Genomic DNA, 22,958 nt, shown 5'->3' with positions numbered 1-22,958 from the left:
GACTGAGACACGTCCAGAACATGACCTCAGATGAATTTGGCCCATCCCAAGTGCTGTGTGAAAGGTGCTACTGTATAACCTATTACTACCAGCAACATAATGTTTGTCAAGTCATTAAATTATCTCTTTTTCAGGAAATAGGACAAGGGACAAAAACCTCAAGATTTGAGCTTCCCAGTAGATGTGGTGAATTTTTGTTAGTTAGCCCTTTAAAAGCAAATTTGTAACTTCCATATGGTGCAAACAACTTAACAAGCAGCACCATGTTTGCTTGAGGATCTTGTCCCTGTCCTAGAACAAGAAGGGTCATGAGCTGCAGAGGTGCTGAAACATTCTTTGTGTAAAGAGAAGTTGCCTCAACATTTAACTCTTTCTTCCTGCTTAATGAACTTGTAAAACATGTAACTCAGCATCTGAACACACAAGCACTACTTTAATCCAACGCACAAAAAAATTTCTATTGTTAACACACTGTCATTCCCAATTAATTTCATTAATCAGCATAATTTGAGCCAAACATACACTTTTCATTAAGGTCTATTCACAAGCTTCATAAATTTTAGCTATTCGCTTCTGAGGAAAAAACTACATCACTTCTTCCCTCAAAAGCAGTTTTGAAACACAGATCAACCACTGAAGCTCTCACTGTGCAGTCAAGAGTTAGGGGATGATCTAGAACCAGTTCTCTCCATTTTGGCTATCAGTGGCTTTGCCACATCTGGCAGCACAAGTACCACCACAACGGCTGGGACTCAGATCCCACTGTCACCAGGATTTGCTTCCTTTTGTACAAGTTTAAATAAAGCCAGTAAAAGCTGTTCTTCATATTTACATTTATTGTGAAAACATTAGGAAACTGCATGTATGGCTTCCTAATTGTGTGTGACACAGACAGATATCATTAGAAAATCTTCAAAAGATGGGATTTATGTTACTAGATGAAAATCTTTATGGTGTGGACACTTCAGTACTCTCTTTACAGCCAAAGGACAGAAGAAGGAAGAAAGCAACACATTTCCTCCCAAAGTACATCCTGTCTAATAAATCCTAAGTCAAATTATGCCCATCTCTCTCTCATGTTCAAAGAACAACACACTCATATGAACGACCCTTGGGATGGGCTCATTATTCAAGCATGGACTCCTGGAGGAGGTGGCAAACCAAACTGCACAGTAAAAGAAAAAAGACACCTGGCAAAAAGGGACTAGACATTATTTTAAAGCAAACACCATCACCAGGCTTTTCAGCTTGATATCAAAGGTAAGTAGCACTATAGAAAATGCACCTGTAAAAAAACATAATTTATGTGAGAGGGAATAGAACGGATTCTAAATTACAAAAAGGTCTCTGCCTTAGTTCCTGATGAACTTTCCTAACTACAATGACATCAGACAAAAATGACACCTAGGTAGAATCACAAATTACAGTTTCTAACTTCTGCTGGAACAGAACAATGTAATGTAAACCCCTTGACACATATGCAGAATCCACTAAAATGCACTCAGCAACAGGCCTGGTTCTGAGGTCTGGAAAACACTATTCCTTTTCAGAAAAAAATTAAAAAGGAGGATCTCTCAGCTCAGAGACAGAACTCAACACAAACCAAACAAACAGCATACCTAGGCACTGTGAGAGACTGAGCCTGAACTTTCACATCCTCAAAACTGAGAGAAGCTCCAGCAGTCAGGATTTAAAACACACTGGTAAGGACTCAACAAAGTGAAGTTTATCACAGCTGACATCTTAATTTCTTGTCAGCTTGAGGAAAAATAGTCAGGCATGTTCAGAAGAAGGATTACCAATCAATTACACAGGGCTGGACAGGGATCCAGCTAGTCAAGTTCATGGCCATAGAGAGTCTTGTTTTCTGGAACGTACCTCGTACTACATAGATGTGCATACAAAATGTGAAAAACCCTCATCAGTGAAGTAATCAGGATACACTGCACATATTTTCCTTCTCTGTTTAAGAAAGACTTAATGTTAGGTAGTACAAGTTCTCTTCTAAGGGACGGTGCCAGAATGTAATCAGAACTTCCTAGCATTCCCCCTGATTGTTTCCCACTAAAAGCACGGAAAAAAAACATTTAGAGAGCAGCCATCAGTTTAAATATGCTTTACAGATTCAAGAAACAGAACATTCAAACATTCAAACTTTAAGAGAGCTTAAATAAAGACATCTGAATAGGCAACATAAGCTGACTTTTCCTCCCTCTTTAGACAGGCAACACTGACACCTACTGTCAACACTGTCAAATGGTTTTAACTTGTACAACTAATTAAAAAAGTCAAATGTATTTTTATATAGACTTTTGAAAGCATATTAAACATTTCGTACTCAAGGGTTTTCTTCATATCACATCTACTGCATTTACTGAAGAACTGAAGTTATTATCCTGTCTTGTAAGATGCCATTTAAATAGATTCCTCAAAATCAACTTATTGACAGTGGTGGACCACAATGATACTTTTTCATAACTAATATTTTTGAACTATTATAATTAAAGCAGATCTGAAAAAGGACATTTTGTTTAACTTAATATTAGCACTTCATGGTTTTTATCACCACAGACATTTAAGCAGCCACTCAAAAGCAAAAAAACACTGTACCTTTCTTATACCACATCTGTGTTGGAGTAACTAGGTCCTGACTGTGTTCTTGCCTAGTTAAAGAAATTTTATTGCTGTTGAGAACAGAGTAGAGGCTTTTCACAGAAATTTTCCAACAAAGAAGCTCCATGATTCTGGCATTCACAAGGCATGTCCGTGGGCCAGCTCCACAGTCAGTCCTAGTTCAGAGTACTCAAGCATTTACACATCAGAAGCCCAGAGACCACCATGGAACTACAGGAGTATCAGCACAACCTTGCTATCTCCTTTGCACATTCCACACCAGAATGCTGGGGTTTTTTCAATATTTGGAAAGATTCCTCCCACACAGACACTACAGAAGTTACAGGAGCTACACAAAATATTATTGAAAACCTTACCTAAGCAAAGAGAAGACATCGTAAGAGTTACGAACACAGTTCTGATCCACCTGGAGAAGAATGTTCTTCAGGGTACCTGAGTGATCCTTGAGGAAAAAAAGAATATTATTTTTAAAATAAAAAAAAAAATCCATCTTGACTAAGAGCATGCACTTCTAGTAGAATAAATGATCTTGCATTTAATGTATTTTAAATCTGTCTTTACACGTTTTATCTGTGGTAGGTAGGAACAGTTTAAGGTAGCAATAACTTAACGTTATAATATTTTATATATATTAATGTATTAGATTATACACTTACCTATAAAGGTATAAAAGTTTACCTATCAGTTTTTCTGTGTTCTAGACACATAATGTGTTTTCTTGAACTATATAATCTGTAACTGCCCAAATTTTATGCACAGAAACACTGGAAAGTGCAACTGACAACACTGCCATTCTTCAGCTTCAGTCAGACCTGAGAACCCTGAGAGCCACGTGCCAGGGAATTACATGAACATGAGATAAAGCTCTATCCTTTATCCATGCAGTAATACACTAAAAAATCAAAGAAATCTTAGTTTTGAGTGATGTGAACAAGTTTCTGGAAGTGATAAAGTAAGAATAATGTAAGGTTGTTCTTTCAAGAGACCAAAGTGTCGATTCTGCACAACAGGTATCAGAACAGTAACAGACAAACAGCAATTTCTCACGCTGCAAATGTCAAATATTGAGCTTTTCTGTATCAGGCACAGTCACACAAATTCCTAGAAAAGTCACAAACTCAGAAGTGTTGCTTTACACAATAAACTTTAAGCAAGTCAAGCCACCTGGCAGCACTGTCAGAAAGATTATGGATTGCAGGAAACAAGGCACTTACTTTAGTGTATAAAGGAGCCCCATCTGTGATCAGCCAGTTTTCCAACATATAGAGACAGATTCTGAGTACCACAATCCCTTCCTAAAGATTCTTTCCTGTCCCAATGGGAGTCTGTCTCCATATAGAAGATGTTGAAATTCAGAGTTAAACATCAACATCTCCTGACACAAGTGTGTTAACCACAGGCCACACAGCAGACATTCCTTTCCACCAACAATATGGTTCCACCTAAGCAATCCTGAGATCTACACACTATGTAGCACATCACATTGCTGTAGAGGCACCATCCCAGCTCCTCATTTCAGCACCCAAGACACTGCATGCTAAATGCTGAAATCCAGAAATCTGTCCATAAAAAAATACCAAAATAACATCATCTTAATGTCTGAAAGACCTAGGACGGTGGAAAACTGAAAATGCACAAGGTGCCAGCATCACCATGCCCTATCCCTAGAATTGTTCAAGGCCCCATTGGATGGGGCTTGGAGCAACCTCACCTAGTGGAAGGTGTCCCTGCCCATGGCAGGGGAGTAGAACTGGACGAGCTCTAAGGTCCCTTCCAACCCAAACCGTTCTAGGATTTTATAGGATGAAGTTGATGGTGTTTCAACAAACACTCCCTTCAGAAAGCAAAGTGCTACATTTCTCAGAGAACAAAAGGACTGACATGGAATAACTGGTTTCAGGAGTGAAAAAATTTGGAGCAGCAACCTATTTCAGCCTTTTCTTTTTCCCCCCCACTACAGTTTTGAAAGGAATTTTCCAGTCAGGCACCAAGTGGTATATGCAAACTGTTCTACCCAGAGAAAATCTACAGAACATGTAAGGGTTTCAGACTTAGCTATTAAGACGTTTAACCTCTGAAAAAGGAGCGTGTCCCTTTTCTCTGCCTCATTTACTAGATATAGACACATGTACTTGTATACACACAAAAAGGCTTTACTTGTGCAAAGTGGCCAGGATCTAACTGCTAAAAAATACTTAATATGCATATGTGGAGAAGACTCTGCCTACACTGATGGAGACCACAGACTGAAAAAATAGAGAGATGCAGCTTTCCAAAGATGAGGATCTTTCCTTCTTGCTGGTTGAAAATGAAGCTAGAATTCAGCATCCCTGAAAAATACAACTTATGTTTCTCTTCTCCATGCCTCTGACAACTTTTGAGCTATGGAGAGCTGTATTGGCTAGTTCTGCTTTTACTTCTTTAAGGAGAAATCAGAAAGCTAGTCATTAACTAGAAGCTACACTTCCTTCCCTCAATGCACTTTCTGAAAAGGTATCTCTGCAAGAACAAGAGTGAGTTTTATCAGTTGGAAGCAGCAAGCATAAAACAGTTGAAAGGCAATGTGTAAGTCAGGAAGGGATTGAGTAAACCACAACAAGAAGCCTGGCTTTAGGAAAGTTAGTATAGCATCTAGAATTTATTATGTTGAACCTTGGTAAATACTGGTTTTACACACAAGCATGAAGGCTCAGACAAAACCAAACATTCAGAAAGCTGCTCAAGGTTCAGGAATACTTTAAATCCAGGTTAACAGCTTCAAAATAAATCCCTGAAGCACATACCTATCTTATTTAAACATTAGTCCAGTTCATGCTACTCCAAATAAAGGCTGAGTGTATGATCAGTAGATAGGGTGAAACAGAGAGGAGCAAGTGCTTCAGTGGTCCAGTGCCAGAAGGGAAACAGGGAAATAAATACATTGGACATGGTTCTGATGAGATCAGCAGAATGCTGCTGAAATCTTCCAGTAAAAATGCTTCTACAAAATAATAATAAACTTGTTCAAGTCCAGAAGTTGGAGATACAATTATCTGAAAGTCAAATGTGATCAAGAACAAAGCAAGTATACTGGCAGCAAACTTTTGAATTTACACTGAGAAGAAAAGCTGTAAACACTAGAACAGCTGCTGTCAGACATCTGTAGTAAAGAAAGACTACCCTTCAGAGCTCAGAAAGCACACACACAGGTTTTTGAAACATATGAAAGCAAACCTTTTTCCTTGCCATGACCTAGGTGTCCACGGCAGTAAAAAACCTGCAACTTGAGTAAGAACATGAATCCAAGAGACCAGTCAAATTGCTGCTGGACAGAAGAGGTAGAAGACAGGTAAAGCTCCTAATACCTATATACTGTCAAGGATACAGAACTTAAAAGTTTTATGGCATCTCTAGAAAACAAAGTGAAGAATCAGTGACAATAACAATAAAGAGGCTCTGGCTATGGTTCTTTAACTCAGGTAAGACAATTACTATATACTACAATTGTCTGGGATACTTAGAATTTCCCACCAGTAATGCTACAAGAGTTTCCTATTTTGCTCCTCTACGTGACAGGCTAGGACTGTATTTGCTACCAAGATACAGAATGAGGAACCTGCAGGGTGAGAGACTTCACCTGCAGTGATGCCTCCAGCTCTGCGATCTCCAACATCAGAAGGACATGGACCTACTGGAGCAAGTCTAAGGAGGCCACAAAATGCTCCTAGGGCTGGAGCCCCTCCCTCTGCTCTGGAGAAAGGCTGAGAGATCTGGGGGTGCACAGTGTACAGCCAGACAGGCTGGGAGAGCTGGGGGAGAAGAGAAGACTCCAGGGAGACCTTAGATCCCCTGCCAGTGTCTAAAGGAGCTGCAAGAGAGCTGGAGATGGGCTTTGGACAAGGGCCTGGAAAGACAGAATGATCCCAGTGGGTCCTTTCCAACTCAGAGTATTCTGTGACTCTGTGACAAGGGGGAATGATTTTACACTGAGAGTGTGGGTTAGATCAGGTATTTCAAAGAAATTCCTCCTGTGAGGAGGCCCTGCCACAGGTTGCCCACAAAAGTGTGGCCACTCCATCCTGGGAGTGTTCTAGGTCAGGTTGGATGCAGCTTGGAGCAATCAGGGAGGTGTCCCTGCTCATGGCAGGGGGCTGGAACAATATGGTCGTGAAGATGCCTTGCAACCCAAATGATTCTATGATATAATTCTATAAACAAAACCAAGAAGTACCTTTTAACCTTATGAGCTAGGGAACAAGCCCTGACAACAATCAGAAAAAGAAGATAATGTTCCCATCTTCAAATTCAGGCTCAGGCTGTCATTTTGAAATTTTGAAAAACTACAATTGCATCCTGCTTCAGGAAAATTGAATGTAGAAACTGCAGCTGTGTGTCAAGGAGTCATTCCCTCTCCAACTTCCAGGGACTCCTTAACACAAGCTATCTGTACCACAGTACTGCCACCAACAATTTGAGATTAAAAAACCTGTCAGATGCACTATTTTACAACAGGTAAGTTTAAACCTTTTCATCATTAATGAGGTAATACCCAGAGACAATATTGGCTGGACAGGCACAAATACTACAATGAATCTTTAGGGTAAAAAATACATGGGGTAAACAGGTACAGCATGAGCAAATAAATAGCTTCCCATTAAAGGAAATCTAGGCTTCAGACTGATAATCAAAACTTAGTGGGATTATAGTTGCTGTTAAAATGAGTCTTAACAACCACATCACTTTCAATATGTCCAATGTTTGAATGAAATGTCTGCCTCAAAGAATACAGTCAAAGCTTATTTGCAGTAACCAGAAGGTTTTTTGGACCCTAAATACTACACTTTAAATATTTTCAAAACATCACAGATATCTATGCAACCAAGGCAAGATATTAGTTCACATCTGTCATGTCAAAAAACTATTCCTTCTCAAAACAAAGCATTTTAACGTTCCAAGCATCCAAAAGTGAAAAATCAGTTTCACAGGCTGAATTTCAGTTTGTCACCAGTACAAACAAGACAGAACAAATACAAGACACCCTTACCTTCTGTTCAAATGAAGCTCCATAATAACCATCATTGAGACCAAAAATAATCTCATTTGGGTTTCTTGCATGGATCTGTAGGGAAGGAAGAAAACAAATCAGTTAACTGCCAGTTTACTGCAAATTTTCCCACCAAATGAGCAAAAATTTCTCCAAAAGTCTAAAGCAGTTTTTTATCACTTGTAATTCTAGAAGTACATAAAACCTCACAGAAAACTCTTTCAATAATGGAAAACCTGTTTTCTTCACAGCTTTACTGTCACTATGTTCAGCCATTCTACTTTGGAATCAGTAACACTAGACAAAGGATCTTTCCTATTATCACATTTCTGTGTGACAAGAATAAATAAGAGAGCTGGAAACTATACAAAGGTAAGACTCAAGAGTTCAGTCTGGAGAACAGAAAGCTCCAGAGAGACCCAATAGTGCCTGCCAGTGCCTCAAGGAGCTCCAAGAGAGCTGGAGACAGACTTTGGACGGGGGGGAATGAATTCTCACTGCCAGAGGGCAGGGTTAGATGGCATATTGGGAAGAAACTCTTGGCTGTGAGGGTGGTGAGGTCCTGGCACAGTGTACTAGTTTTGCACAGGCTGCCCACAGAGGCTGCCCCATGTCTGGAAGTGGGCCATGATGGGCAGGGCTTGGAGCAACCTGGTCTAGTGGAAGGTGTCCCCCCCCCACCCATGGTAGGGGGTGGATCAGGATGATATTTAAGGTCTCCTCCAACCCCAACCACTATACGATTTTATGATTTAAAGCTCTGATGTAAACTAACATGAATATCTGTAACCAAACTTTAAAATACAATCTTCAAACACACTCATTTCCTTTCTTAACATTCTCTATATTAATTCATCCAGATGTTTTGTTTCCTGAAGAAAAACGTTGTGAAAAAATAATCTCACATTACCTGCTGGCCCAAGTATTTTAACCCATCTAGATTGACCTTCCATTCAATCAAAAGCTGAAAGTGCTCCTTCTTGCCACCCCAGATCCTCACAACAAAACAAGAGACAGAGGTATCAAGACGATCAGGCATTATTCCGAAGTCCAGACTCCTCCATGTTGGATTCTAAGTATTCAAAGGATAAACACAATTTAAACAAGCTGAAACTAGTCCATAAATTGACAATTCAGAAAGTAGCAAATCCCACCTCAAAGATTTTTTAAGAATCTTAAGAATGAGGAACAGCAGTCATTTCAAACTCTGCTGTTTCCTTACCCTGTTTGCTAGACAGAATTCTTCAGTTAAAAGGTACATGCTGTAAAGTACTTCAGAAACTGTGAATAGGTTTTGCTTCCTTCCTTTACAAGACTTCAAAGAATTTACTTCAGAAATTACTAATTCAGTTTAACCAAATCAGTAACTTTGAAACGAATATTACTTCCATTTTTACAGTCACAATTTAGTTTCTGAAAACCAGAATATAGCTTGTATTCCCAAAGTTAAATGCTGATCTAGTCCCCAATAATTAAATTTGCAGAACTTGCTGACGTATTTGCTCACATTCCTCTCCTCGACTGATGCTTAATCCTCAAATGCTGTCACATCTTTACTCCACAAGATCAAACTTGCACCTGGAGCTTCTCAGAAGCAGCACATATTAAGCTAAACTGCAAATTCCACCAGAACTCAGATTTGCAAACACGTGTTCCAAAAATTTCCACTCATACCTAACAACATCTAAAGAACTGACCCAAGCTGTAACAAAACTAAGTTAATCCAACATTACTAGTGCCAAGAGACAACAGGGTGTCCAAAAGCAGAAATGGGAAGTGCTTTTTTTTATATTTATTTCTCTCCCTCCTCTGCTAAACACAGAAACAGCAGCTCCTCCAAAACAAAAGGTAAGAACCCACCACCCCATGAAAGAACTTGCCTTCTCTTGTGCTGCTTAAGCAGCTTGGAAAAGGCCTAGCACCCCTGAACTGGGATGAGTCTATTTGAAATAGGATGCCTCTGAAAAGAAGGGAGAGGCAAAGTTACCCAGTAAGTATTACAGAATAAATGCTTTAATCAGGTCTTATTAACAAGAAGGAATATTTCATAGCTATTGAGGAACAAGAATATCAGGTCATTAAAATACCCATAGATTATATACAGGATGTCCTCAAGACATGTTTTATTTAGATTTTCGTCATTCCATCTCTTAGGTACTGTGGTTAGTTTCCCTTTTTGTTTTTCCTTTTCCTGATTTAGAACAGACAGAGCTAAAAATCCTAACAACTTAAGAGAGAAACTGGAGAAGTTAGCAGCCTTGAGTATGCAGACAGCTTTTCCATCATTCAGGAGGGTTTCAAAACAGTTACCTAGGGTGCTATAAATGGAGCAGTTCTACCCTGTTAATGCAGGCATTAAAAAGTCTTCAGCAGGTTTTCAAACTCCCTTAGCTAACATTTGCAACATCCTACTCCTAGCCTATTATCACCCTTCCTCATTTGTAATAAACTGTTCAGTTCTGGCCCCTTCATTTAAGCTGAAAAATCCAGAAAATCTAACATGTTTTCAAACTTCAGTTTCCTACAGCTATCAGCTCTTCAAAGAATATACATATATATCTGGCAGCTACACATTCCTTGCTCTTTTTCTACACAATACGAAGATGTTCACAGAAATCAGCATTTCTACTGCTCAGTAGCTTCCTATTCTAACCCTAATGAAAAGAATCTGAAAAGGAGGAGAACACAATGCTCCTAACGGAACTGAACAGTGAAAAGACACATTAAACAGTTATAGTATTTAGCAGAGAAATCAATATACTGCACTATATAAACAGTTTTTAAAACAAAGTTTTTCCACATTGAAGTAACTTACCAGAGAATTCTTGATCACCTCACTCTTATAAAATTCTAAAGAAAAATAAGTAAAAAAGCACCTTTAGATTAGCTTAAACACTGATACAAATCTTAGTATTTAAACAGAGAAAAAAAATAACAATCAAGAAAGACAAATGTTAGTGGACCCAGTTTACTAGTAATCAATTGATAAGAGACTTCAAAATGCAGTCATGCTTTTGACTAAAATCACTCCTTCACACTTACTTATTACAAATCATTATTTAAATTTAGTATTTCATCTTTATACCCATGATAATCTTCAAGGTTTACTGAGGCTTCTATTTCTGAGGATAGAACATGGCACAATACTTAACAGTATTTGGATGACATTTGCAAAAATTACTGGTTTGCCACACAACATCTTCCTGGGACACAGCAGCTTGGATAAATTAATTGTAGCACTTTCCAGAGGAGTGATGCTGACCTGTTCTAGGTACTCAGAGAGGGAACAGCCAAGTTACCTGACAGACGTGCCAACAATCCTGTATTTAAATGGGAATAAGCAACTTCTGGCGCACCAACCTTGGCTTTCCCAGTCAAAGCAAGAGCTTAGAAGACTTCAGATGTACATGAATAGAGGCAGAAATACAGATTTAGCACAATATCCCAGCCCACTGGAGACCAAGGATAAAGCTTTGATAAAGTGCAAAACAGTCCCTAACACCTAACACTGCAGAAACAGTCATAAGTGACAGGTTTAAGCAACCACCACAACAAAGTCCAGGCAGCAAGCTCACATTTTCTATTCCTATCCTTCTAAAACACCAACCTTGGTAAAAAAAGCAAGGCAAGATGCCAGATCTGTCAGTGTGTCAGACAAAAAAATTGGAGATGAATTTTGATTTTCTCTTAATCACACCGAAATAAGCATAAAACATATTTTTAATAACATCTCTCCACAGTGAAGAACTATATAGTGTAGTGGGAAAGAAAAGCAAGAAAGAGAGGAGATCTAATGCTTGAACACAGTTATCTAAACTAGAACAGATGCCTAGATGCTTCATGTCACTGGCTAACAATTCTCTTTTTTGAAAACTTTGGTAACAATATGTGCTGATACATGCTTTGTAAAACTGGTATACACCAAGTGGGACACTCTTCCCCACAAAGGACAACTAAAGCTCCAAAAGCTTTAACTTATGTGCCCTTGGAAGTTCCCCTTTTCTTACATCATCACTCAGGGAAGAACAATGACAAAAATAGGCTGATTTAGGAGACTACAAAACCCGTCATCTGTTTTGCTTCCTTGGCTGCTAACACTGAAAACTTTAATGAAATTGAGGAAACTGGAAAGTTCTTTTCCAGTGTTAGCAAAAGTGACATAACTAATGGCAACAAGTTGTCAAGAAAAAAAAAAAAGAAAGAGAATTCATATCATAAGAATTCAAACATTAACTTGCAAAAGAGCTGACAGCAAGCCTGGCTTACCTTTATAGATCCTGGCATTATCACACAAGTGAAGAGTGAAGTATGTATCCAAGAGGCGATAACCATTCTTATTAATAATGTTACGTGCAGCAATATTCCGAAGATGACGAAGCCGGCGCTAAAAATAAGAAAAAGAAAATTCAAAGAAGTATCTTAGATGGAAAATTAACCCTTTCTCTTTTTTCAGGGCATTTTAATGATTCCAAAAGCACTGTTGTGAAAAAAAGAAAAAAAATCCCACCAAACACTCAATTTTCTCTGTCAAACAGCAATTGTAAACAGCCAAGATTTAGCAAAGCCTCAGGACAAGCAACAAGCACCTACAAGCTTGGATTAAGCAACACTGATACTCAAGAAGCTATTCCTATTCATGTCCTGTATGTCACTGTTATCCCACATGACTAAATCACCCCAAGTCTTTGTGCAGTTTAAAGCAAATATGCAACACTATCAGCTTCAAACACAGCAGCACCATCACCCAGATGTTTTGCATCATCACACTGGAAACACTTTTCAGCCAAAGCTATTTTCAACGAGTATTAATGGACAAAGAGCTCAAACAAACCACCATCTAATCCAGAGCCATAAAGAACTGGCTGAACAAAGCTTCCTAATTTCACAGTAAGCCTGGAAACTGCTCTAACAACCTTAAATAAAAGTAAACTACATCAGGAAGACATATCAAGATTTTCAAGGATAATAAAGGGCACAATTAAATTTGAGATTTTCACTGTGAGTTACCATCTGCTCTGATGAGAGGCCTTTCCTCTTGGAATGAATACAGTAGGATACGTCACTAAAATATTTCATTTAAGTGATTTCATCAAACTCCAACATCATCTACAATACTGCACCTTGAATGAAAATCATCAGATCAAATCAATCTCTCTCCCACCTCTCTGTGCCCAGCAGCTTTAAAAGCTGTGGCTAAGGTCTTAGCTTCAAATCACACCACACCCTTAATCTCTGACAAATATTTTACATTATTAACTTCTTAAAAAATTTAACTAGTTAACAAGGCAATTTTGCAGGACTGTCACACTTAAATCATTGCTTAGCTGTTGTTTCTACTGTAACTTCTAAGACCCATGCTTCAAACAGTCTCCTATGAATGCAGTGCTCAGCGAACTGCCACTTCAAATACATAAGGTTCTCACCAAATCCTTCAGTGTCATATTTTCCCAATCAATCTCTCAACTCACCAGCACCTCACCAATACCATGGAGATGTTGACAAATGACTCCACATACTTTGTGGACCACCACAATCCACCAACAAGCCTCAAACAACTGGTTTAGTGCATACTTTTACCTCAGAGTTCATCTTACACCATTTTTTCTCAAAAGCATCTTGATTTTTAAGGCTGAATCCATCTTAAAAGCTGACTGATCAAGAGCACATTTTAAAAGTTTTTGAAACCAAAAGACAATTTTCCTGTTTGTAGTTTGTCTTAAAAGGCTTTTAACAAAAGTTGAAAGGCCACCATCTATTTTTAGAATCATAGTATAACACTTTCTATCACTTAACACCACTCCAGTGATAAATTAGTTTTCGTTCATGGAAAAGTATGAGGAATACTAAATTTCTGTTCATGTGATATCCTAAAAGTCATTGATGGATTTATTCCATTCAAAGTCTATTTACGACTTAGACTAAAAACAGAGCCTGACATAGGATGCCTGGGTATGTCTGGTATACAGACATCAACTACAAAATTAAAAACAAAAAATTGCAACCAACAATGTTCTGTGGGACTACATGGTCTTATTTTCTTAGAAACTGGTATCAAAAATGTCAACAGAAATATTAAGCCTCACTTAAAAGAAGCCACATGGACCTTTAATATTTTTTCATATCTAATCTCAAAGCTGCATAACTTTGCTGGCTGTTTTTATGTGCAACTGAAACACTCCTTAAGAAACAGCTTTGAATATGCATTTTGCTACCTATAAAAATGATTCAAGAATTTTATGTGCCATCTCTTTTAATTAACTTCAGTAGCACAGAAATCAATCAACTACCATGCTCATTCCCTTCATTTTTGGTAACTTTTTGTTTCCTTTCATCCCTTACAAAGAACAGCCCACATTGCACCCTAACAAAGAGAGCAACTTTCTCCAGGTCTCTTTAGGATTGCAAACCAATTTGCATGCCTGTTTTAAGTAGCATGTTTCATTGATTAGCTCTCAAGCAAAGTCAAACAAGTTTCTTAGCATTCACAGTAAACATGCAGTCAATGAGGTTTGAAAAAAAAAAAAAAAGCTGTCCTGTGTCCTAACCTACACCTTGCACCTCTCAACAAGAGGTGAGTCCTTATCTCCATGATTTTTGACCTCCTTGCACTCTTCAGGATCTGGAGGTTAAAGTCTCACTTCCAAACCTGTTGGAAGAGGATCATTAAATCTGGGGCTTTGAGACCACAACAGAGTTCAGAACTCAATGTGCAACAGGTAATGAGTGTTTATTTGAATCTCCAGCTTAGTCAGTACTGTCTTCCTATCCATTTAGCCTGGCCGATAGGGAACAAATTTCCAAATATATAGACAATTTAATCATTCACATTCTTTAGTGTGAGGTCATGATGAGAGACTTGAATCCTGAAAATAAATCTTCCCGTTTGCCCACTATATTTGCTGATACTATGTGGAATTATTCAAATTTCTTCAGAACTCTACAGAGGCAACAGTCAGAGTTAATTAACCTCTCCTGATGAAAGATAATAAGGTTCAACCAGAAGACAATCACCTACAAAGACACAGCCAAAGACAACTGAAATAGGCTCTAGAATTCCTCATCAAGGGCTTTATTTTGTGACAAAGCAAATATTATTTTGAGGGAAGTTTTACATCTCTAGTGTTACCTCCTATGCATTTCATATCATTTTGTGCTGGAGACATTGGAACACACAAACAAAAACAACACTGTGTTGTAGCTCAGCTAACACAGACATCAAATACTGCCAGCCCCCAGCACTACATCACCCTTTCTTATTTGTTCCACCAGAAATAAGCACTTGTGAGGCTGCTCACAGAATTGTATCTGGGAACCAGTCTGGATGGAAACTAACCAGCTCTCCTTTTCCTAAGTTAGTTTCACCAGCTCAGTTCTTCAATATGGTTCACCACATGTCTGGACAAGCAGACCAAGGAGGGGACAGGACAGCAAGAAGAGGCCAGTGGCAGGGAACTGTGGGAATGAGACCACCAGCTTGAAGTGTACATGGAGCAACAGAGCCTGGCACTGCCACAAGCCAAGGGGAAGGCAGTTCACAATGAGATACCAGAGCATTTCAAACTGCAAAAGCAACTCTTTTTAGAGAATAAACCAGTACACTCTATGTTGAATACAGTGGCTGCAAATAATAGACAATTCTTTGCTTTCCTCCTCCTTCTGGGTCAAGTGCTAAAAAAGGTCCCTTTTCTTTAGTGACAATTTTCAGCTATTTTGCTCTTTCTAAAAAAGTGGCAAGAAATCTTCATCATGAAGAAGGAGTCCCCCAGGATAAAATGCTCTGCAGTCAGAACAGTCATTCCAAAAAGCCCATCTTAAAAATCAAAATAAAAGGGCTAAAAAACAACCCAAATGTCTCATGAGTCACTTAACTTCAAAAAGGCCAGTGCAGGCCTGATGTGCAAGATGATAGTGTAGGACCTGCTTCCATAAAAAAAAAGAAGCAAAATATTCAATGAATGTGGCTAATTTTCATTGCCATCTTCTCAAAGTGTTTACACATTACCAGCAATACAAGACTGAAGACCTCAGACAGCCATCTACAGCAAGTATCTTAATAAGATATACTACAGCAAAAGAGGTTATTTTTGCAGAACTGATACCATGGAAAGGGTTATTTAACCTTTCCAAGAGCTCTCAATTTAGCACACACAGCTTTAACAGTGCCATATGTGGATCAGTGATTAGCACGGTAGTACAACAAGTCGAACAGCTCATTCTCAGGGGTTTGTGACACAAGTCCTAGACCTTTGCAATTCCCAAGAAAGCAAATAAAGCAGTGAAATTACACTGCAGGCCTGGTTATCCTTTGCTTTGATTGCCATTCTAAGCTGCGTTTGATTAAAAGCAACCACTATATAGCAACTACGTGTTGACTCACATGACAGAAATTGTGTTTCCTTCTATGTTGAAGATAAATGACTACGAACTGGGAGAAGAGAGCTCCTAATTTTCCATTAGGAGGAATCCTGAGTAGCTTGTATTTTAAAAGCACTGCTGCATGTAAAGATAGCACAGGTTATAAGCAGACAGATATCCCAAAGATAAATACAAAGTCTAATCAGGAAAGCTGCAAGAGATCTGAAGAGCAGAATCTACCATCAGGTTTCATCCCTCATGCCTGCAGAGGTAGAAAAGCAGCTTCCTGGAATTCTACAACAGCATCTTAACAGAGCTGCTGTGGAGTGCAGCAAGACCATCCCTGCTCAGCAACCACCAGTTTCATTCAAAACTCAGAGAAGCACTCAGCTTTCATCAATCTGAGGAACTATTTGCAGTTCTGTAATATATCCAGTGTTCCCATTTAATGACCTTCTGGGAACCCCTCCAGATTTATCACAGGCCATAAATAAATCAGATTACTCCAGAATCAAGTATTTTCATCATCAACCTTGTTAAGACAGCTTTTTCATCAGATGATTCCAGACCGTCTACCCAGTCTTTTGTGGTCTAAAGGAGTGAAAATGTCTGGTCCCTTCATGCTTTAGTTGCCTCAACAATAAGATGCCATAATCTTTCACTACCTCTGCTTAGAATGTCACCTTCAGCATCCTGATGCATGCTCCCATCTGCAAAATGTGTTTTGTGCAGACTTATGGTAAGGGTCAGCAAATTGAACCAAGGTAAAGCTGCCAAAACCACGAGTTACTAAGACTATCTAACTGTGTGAGTAAGGGCAAAATCTAGGTAAGTTACTCCAATTCAGCTCCCTACAGCAACACAGATATGCCCACCACAAAAGAGGACAGAGCAAGCAGACTTCAACACTTAAGTTTCTTTACAGCTTAAGATGATCCAGATGCCACTCTTTGCTTACCTCCAGGTCTGAGAAACCAAAATGATAAAGATATTCACTGTTTTTTTGTCTAATAATCTGGCATAATTAATAAAAATTACAGCAGGGAGGTAAGAAAAGGGAGTAAGACAAATGAGAGAGAAGTGCACTGGTTAACACAAGGTCTGGACTGTTCATGGCAGGAGAACAGGACTACCTACAACAGCCTCAAGTATCTATGAAATTTCGTAAGTATTTGTTCAAGGTTATATAATGGGTAGCAAAAGCATGCATGGGGAGTTCTGACTCCTCTTTCATCTTAACCACTTCATTATTCCCTTACAAGAATCTGAAGATCCTGGGAAAAAAACAAAAATAATGTCAGTATATCCAAGGTGGATGAGAACACAGCCAAACACCATTTTCTATTTCTGGTACTCAGCCATCACACTGACTCTAGCTCTGGCTCCAAGTATCAGTTCTGAAGCTCAGGTCACAAATGTGGGCAACAGCAAAGCCCATTCTTATCACATGGAGCCTATCATGCTATCAGCAGCTGAGCTGATCTAATAGCTCACAGCTGGGAAAAGGGGGAGGTCTGTCTTCTCTTTGTCCCACATCTGCCTTCTCTATAGCACTGGCACTTTTAGCAAAGCCATTCATGAACTCTACTCTTAGCAAGCCCTTGACATGTTAAATAAATTTGCAAAGGTGTCAAGGAAGTGTCTGAACTTAAGCAAGGTAGGCAGTTTGGTTTCTTCCAGGAAGAACCATCCAAGATGCCATCAAACAGCCCCCTCTGTGAATGGAGGGTTTGACTGAAAACTTGGAGATGTTACCAAGTAACAGTGGGCCCAATGCACCCATGGCCATAAGCAAGTTTCACAAATTCTGTCAGGGAGATTATTTAAGAACTTTATAAATAGTAATACATTTTCCAGAATGAAGATTAAATTCAACTGCCCAGGAAGAAAGTTTTATACATCTGCGACTGAATTTGAAAAAGGCTGCCCCACCTACCCATTCCTGATGACTTTCCATACAACTCATGTAACCAGAAACTTACTTTTGCCTGAAATGTAAATACAATGCTAAAAGCAGCATTAAGAACGCTGGGAAATCATCTTGTACAAGCAAAGTAGAAGTTTACATAAATTACTTAGCCCAAATTCACCAAAATTATGTCGCCACTCAAAGTTCTCTCAGACACCTGATGAGCTGAAAAGCAATTATTGTATTTCCAGAACAAAGAACTTTCAACACTGGCTAAAATTTCACCAGCAGATCTCCTTCCTTAGCCTTTAATGGAGTAACCTACTTATCAAACAGTTTTTAATCCAGACACACCAAGACAGTTTTCATCTCTGGGCACCATCTCTATTTTCAGACTGGTGGCCTACTCACAATTCTGTCAAGGAAGTAAATTCCTTGAATTCCGATCAGGATCAGCTCTGACCTCTGTATAAGATGGCACATGCTCTGTTTTTACCTGGCTTTCACATGACTTTTGTAGCTTGGTTCCTTGATTGATGACCCACAGAAGCTCTGGAAGAATTTAAGCAAAATCCTTCAAACTATTTTAGCATTAAAGCAGGAGGCAAAGATTAGTTAGCAACACAAATGTTACTACAGCAAATCCAGTGTTCTTGAACTAAATGGACCTGAGCTTGCAATGCCAGCTATTTAGATGTCTGGATATTTGTCAGAATTAAGCCTTATTAAAACAGAGAGCTCTGTGTACTTTGTAGCTCATAGCAGACAGGTTGAGGTTAGTAATTTTTTTCTTAAAAAGCATAAAACCTCCAGCCCTGAAACAAAAAAAAAAAAAAAGTTATCAAAATATGATCTACATTTAGCCAACATGAGCATTATTTATTACCACAGCAATGTTCTACACCTCCATATGGCACCTTTCAACTTAATCAGATTTTCACTATTTGCTTTCACCTCTCCATGCCGGTTTGAATATTAAGAAGCAATCACATTATCCCATCTCTTGCAAGTCAAATGGTAGACAAAAACTCATGCTTAATGTTATATGAGTTTTCAAGCTGCCTCATTTTCCAATTTAATACCTTTTTTTTTTGAAGTGGAGCATATCTCACAGAAGGTTTGGGTCAACTCTGCTGCAAAACACAAAGCTTTTAATATTCCATAAATATACATGGGAAGTTCAGGCACCACACAGATGTGTGGTTACTTAAAACCACAGGAAGGGCAAGAAAATGCTCATACTCCAATTTACACACTTGCTAGGAAGATTTATGAAATTCACAATTTAGCAGTTTTCCACAGTTCAGAGTCAAGAGAATCAAACGGGCTTTCAGATCTACTTCTGATGAAAAGCAGAAGCATTTGATATGCAATTTTGTGGGACACACCATAAGGAATTTTTAGTTCTATTTTAATGTCTTCCAGTACACACCTGAAGACATCTAGGCCCTCAAAGCTACACAGCCATAATTAGTTCAGTGAATCACTTGTGGTTCTTCTCATAACTGTGCCTCCTTCCCATCTCCATTTCCTCATGTCAAGTGATCAACAGCCACCCAGGAGCTCCTTTCCCATTTGAAGATACAGCTACTTTCTTGAAGTGCCTTTAAAAAACTATTTCTACTAGGAATCAGAACTGAGGACAACACCAGTTCAAAGATGCACTGTAGGAACACAACTGCACTTTTTTTCCTGGGAAGGCACAACATGGTCACATACATAACATACCTCACATTCCTGAAGATCTTATGCAAGGAACCAGATACATTGAACCTGTGCTGAGTGATTTACTCAATGACTAAATGACCACAAGAAAAGTCAAAGCCTAAATGACCACAAGAAAAATCAAAGCCATTTCATCAACATAGGCTCAAAGTTTTCCAAGATGCAAATTTTAGTTTATAGTTCCTTAAATCAAAGTGCCTCCTTTCCTTTACATTTCTGGGCAGCTGAAAGGCTTTTGAAAGTTTCCCTTAATAAGGTAAACAGCTATGAAGCTTTCACGTGAGCACATCAAGGGTCAATACAGGTTTCTAACAATCCATACCCCATGCCATGGCTACTCCTGCTTCTGCAGTGAGAGCTTCACCAGGAATAGTCAGCAAATGGAAGATGTTCAAAAAAGACCAAGTCTGCCCTAACTCACACAAGGAGAAAGTGAAACAGGAAGAATAAGGAATATCCCAATACTTGACATGGCCCATGCAGAAATAAAATTATTTTCCAGCTATCTGAGTGCAAAATAGCCCTTTGCAAGGTGAGTATGGAGTTAAAGAATGCAACATCTGAAGTCAATGTTAGGTATACCAAAATATGTTAGTCTATGGCATGATCTGCTTCTTTAATATTAATTAAAGCAACAGTAGCATCAGAAGATAATTAAAACTTAGATAACTACACTATTACTGAAAAAAACTTAAGACTATGTATTACTCTTGAAAGCCAGCTGTGTTCTTTGGTCTATCTTCCCCTGTACCCTCTCCTGCTAGCTACCCTGTAAACTCCTTCCTCACTAAGTAATTGCATTCACACTGAGAAGCAACTCAGAACTCAACCTCTACCCCCATGAAATGATGTAAACAGCTGGTAACTGTTCAGCTGGCGCAAGAAATCTTCTCTTTGTACCCCATAATAATAGTAGAAAATCTACACCACTTAGAGTCAAAAATGAATGAAAGAACTAAGACTAAAACTGATAAAAGCTCATGACTTCCACATGACTCACTAATCTTCTGCATCTTTATCCTTTTTTTTTCACATCCAGAATTTATGCTAACTTCTGCAGAAAGACTGTAACAGCCTGTAATTTAAAACATATTGTAGGGGCAGGTACAGTAGACACATTCAGTCTTGGGACACAAACATGATAGCTGGTTAGGGATGGCAAAACAAGACTCAATACACAGAATTAACTTAAACAATGTTTAGCAGGAAGGGCTCAAAAATGCAGGGTCTTGGGCAAATGAAGTCCTTTCTGTGTATTCTTTCAACAGCTGTGTTTGGTTATGGTTACTATAACATCAAGAGTGACAGATCCAGCAAGCTGGCAAATATCACAGCTCCAAAGAGTAAGACCTGTCAGCACACCCTAAAAAAATTGCTCTACACTATGGTTAAGAAAATCTTACAAATATTGCCCACTGGCCAGACAAAGCTCTTCCTGCTAGGTATTTACATAAGATGCAAATAATAGGAAACTAGACAGTCTTTCCATATTTAACCAAAACGTTTTAGAAGGGGTAGTTAGAATTAACATCTTCCCTTTTCAGTTTTCTTCTCTGAGTTTGTCTAATTAAGTATTTAGTCTCAAGATGAAAGACTGAAACTGTAGCTGCTTCTTTGACACATTAATATGTGCTTCTTGGACACAGCATGGGAACTAACCCACCAGATAGAAAAGAGAACATCAGAGTGCAAGTCCCACCTCATTAATAACACACTGCAGCAGTTGAGAGAAGTCCCTTAAGCCTCTAAGCATGACCCTGGGGAAGGGAGCACTAGTCCACATTAGCTGTGGGAATAACCTGAGAATATCAAGATGATACGCAGAAGAAAGCACCCAAAAAGTAAGCAGAGCCTTACATTATCAAGGGCATCAACAAAATCAAAGCAAAGGCAATTTTGACCTTATAGAAGCACTTAAGGATGCTCTAGGTTCCACAGGCAAACAGTATATGATGATTAATAACCTGAAGCATATTAATGTTTATCTTGTTGCTGGATGATAAATCAAGAACAATTAAGTCACTTTCCCTTCAAAAATGAGACTTCAGTCTTTAGCTAGTAAGTTGCTCAATTAAGAGCATTCCACAACCTACTATAAATATCCCAAATAAAGCATGAAAACCAATTTAGTATGGCTTTTGGACATAACAGTCTCTCTAACTTATCAACAGATCAACACCTACATCCCTTACAGAATACTGGTAGTACGTTGCAGACTAAAAATTCCAGCCCCAGGTTAACAGCCAGCCTTTTGGGCTAAAATTACAACTTCCCAGCAACTTTAACAATTATTCCTCCTAATTTGACTCTAACAAACAATAAACATAGAAACAGCTGGGTATGGTTACAACTGAATAAAATTAGCAGGTCACAACTCACATTGTGGTGGTACACTGGAGCAGCACTTCCCTCCCACTCAGCATTTAAAGACAGAGTGTGTCAAAGAGAAGTCAAAACAATATTCTAATACTACACTTTCCATCCACTATTCTGATTCCTCCATGTTTTGTAGGAAAGGGGAAGTAAAATACTTAAGAATCAGTCTTTTTTTTATTTTTTCAGTTAACTCAGCAGAATATATAACAGGAGGAATATGAAACTATTGTTTAAAAGGATACTATTTTTTTTATTATATTTCATACTGTTTAATTGGAAGTCTCATTCATGTGCAGCCCTGGGCCCATACAGTAACTTTCTTCACTTCTCCTACACAAGACCCTCAAACACATTTGCCAGCACACTTTGAATCATCCCTTTCTGCCACGTTGCCCAAAATGTTGCCTGATACACATCTTTAGCGGACACATGAATGACACACATCTTTTAAGAAAAAAATCAAGTTGAATCTGGAACTGAACCTGGCAGGGGATGCAAAAGAAGAGCTTCTCCACATATGCTACCTAGAAAAAGAAAGTCAAAGAACGTGTTACCCCTTGATAAATAACACTGGAAAACAGGTAACAACTGATGAGAAGGCTGAGGTACTCAACAACTTTTTTGCCTCAGTCTTCAATGACAGCCTCTCTTCCTGCTCCGCTTGAATGGATGGGCAGCAGGATGGGCACTGGGGGAACAAAGGCCCTTACACTGTAAGATAGGGCTCATGACCACCTGAGGAACCTGAATGTGCACAAGTCTATGGGACCCAATGACATTCATCACAGTCTTGAGAGAACTGGCTAATTTAGCTGCCAAGCCACTCCCCATGATAATGGAAAAATCATGGCAGTTGGGTGAAGTCCCAGGAGAAGGGGAAGCATAGTACCTATCTTAAAACAGGCCAGAAAGGAGGACCCTGGGAGCTACCACCCT

At 38.9% G+C, this 22,958-nt stretch overlaps 1 protein-coding gene across 2 annotated transcripts in view; it reads right to left on the bottom strand.

Annotated features, from left to right (window-relative positions):
* UVRAG (UV radiation resistance associated) overlaps nucleotides 1-22,958 on the bottom strand; it is a 97,843-nt gene that overhangs the window by 70,891 nt on the left and 3,994 nt on the right. The window contains exons 1-6 of one of the 2 annotated variants that reach the window (XM_086883407.1): nucleotides 17,272-17,429; nucleotides 11,924-12,041; nucleotides 10,473-10,507; nucleotides 8,568-8,729; nucleotides 7,658-7,732; nucleotides 2,991-3,076 (exon numbers count right to left, since the gene is read on the bottom strand). In XM_086883407.1, the coding sequence (XP_086739533.1) occupies nucleotides 2,991-3,076; nucleotides 7,658-7,732; nucleotides 8,568-8,696 (290 nt within the window). In that variant the 5' untranslated portion in view covers nucleotides 8,697-8,729; nucleotides 10,473-10,507; nucleotides 11,924-12,041; nucleotides 17,272-17,429. Of the gene's footprint in view, nucleotides 1-2,990; nucleotides 3,077-7,657; nucleotides 7,733-8,567; nucleotides 8,730-10,472; nucleotides 10,508-11,923; nucleotides 12,042-17,271; nucleotides 17,430-22,958 lie in introns of those variants that run through there. The other variant, XM_023943973.2, reaches the window with a different exon arrangement.

This window comes from Cyanistes caeruleus, chromosome 3 (assembly GCF_971803275.1).
Source record: "Cyanistes caeruleus chromosome 3, bCyaCae1.hap1.1, whole genome shotgun sequence".
Lineage (NCBI taxonomy): Eukaryota > Metazoa > Chordata > Aves > Passeriformes > Paridae > Cyanistes > Cyanistes caeruleus.
The sequence above is the reverse complement of the archived record's forward strand: the minus strand, read 5'-3'. Positions and strand labels throughout refer to the sequence as shown.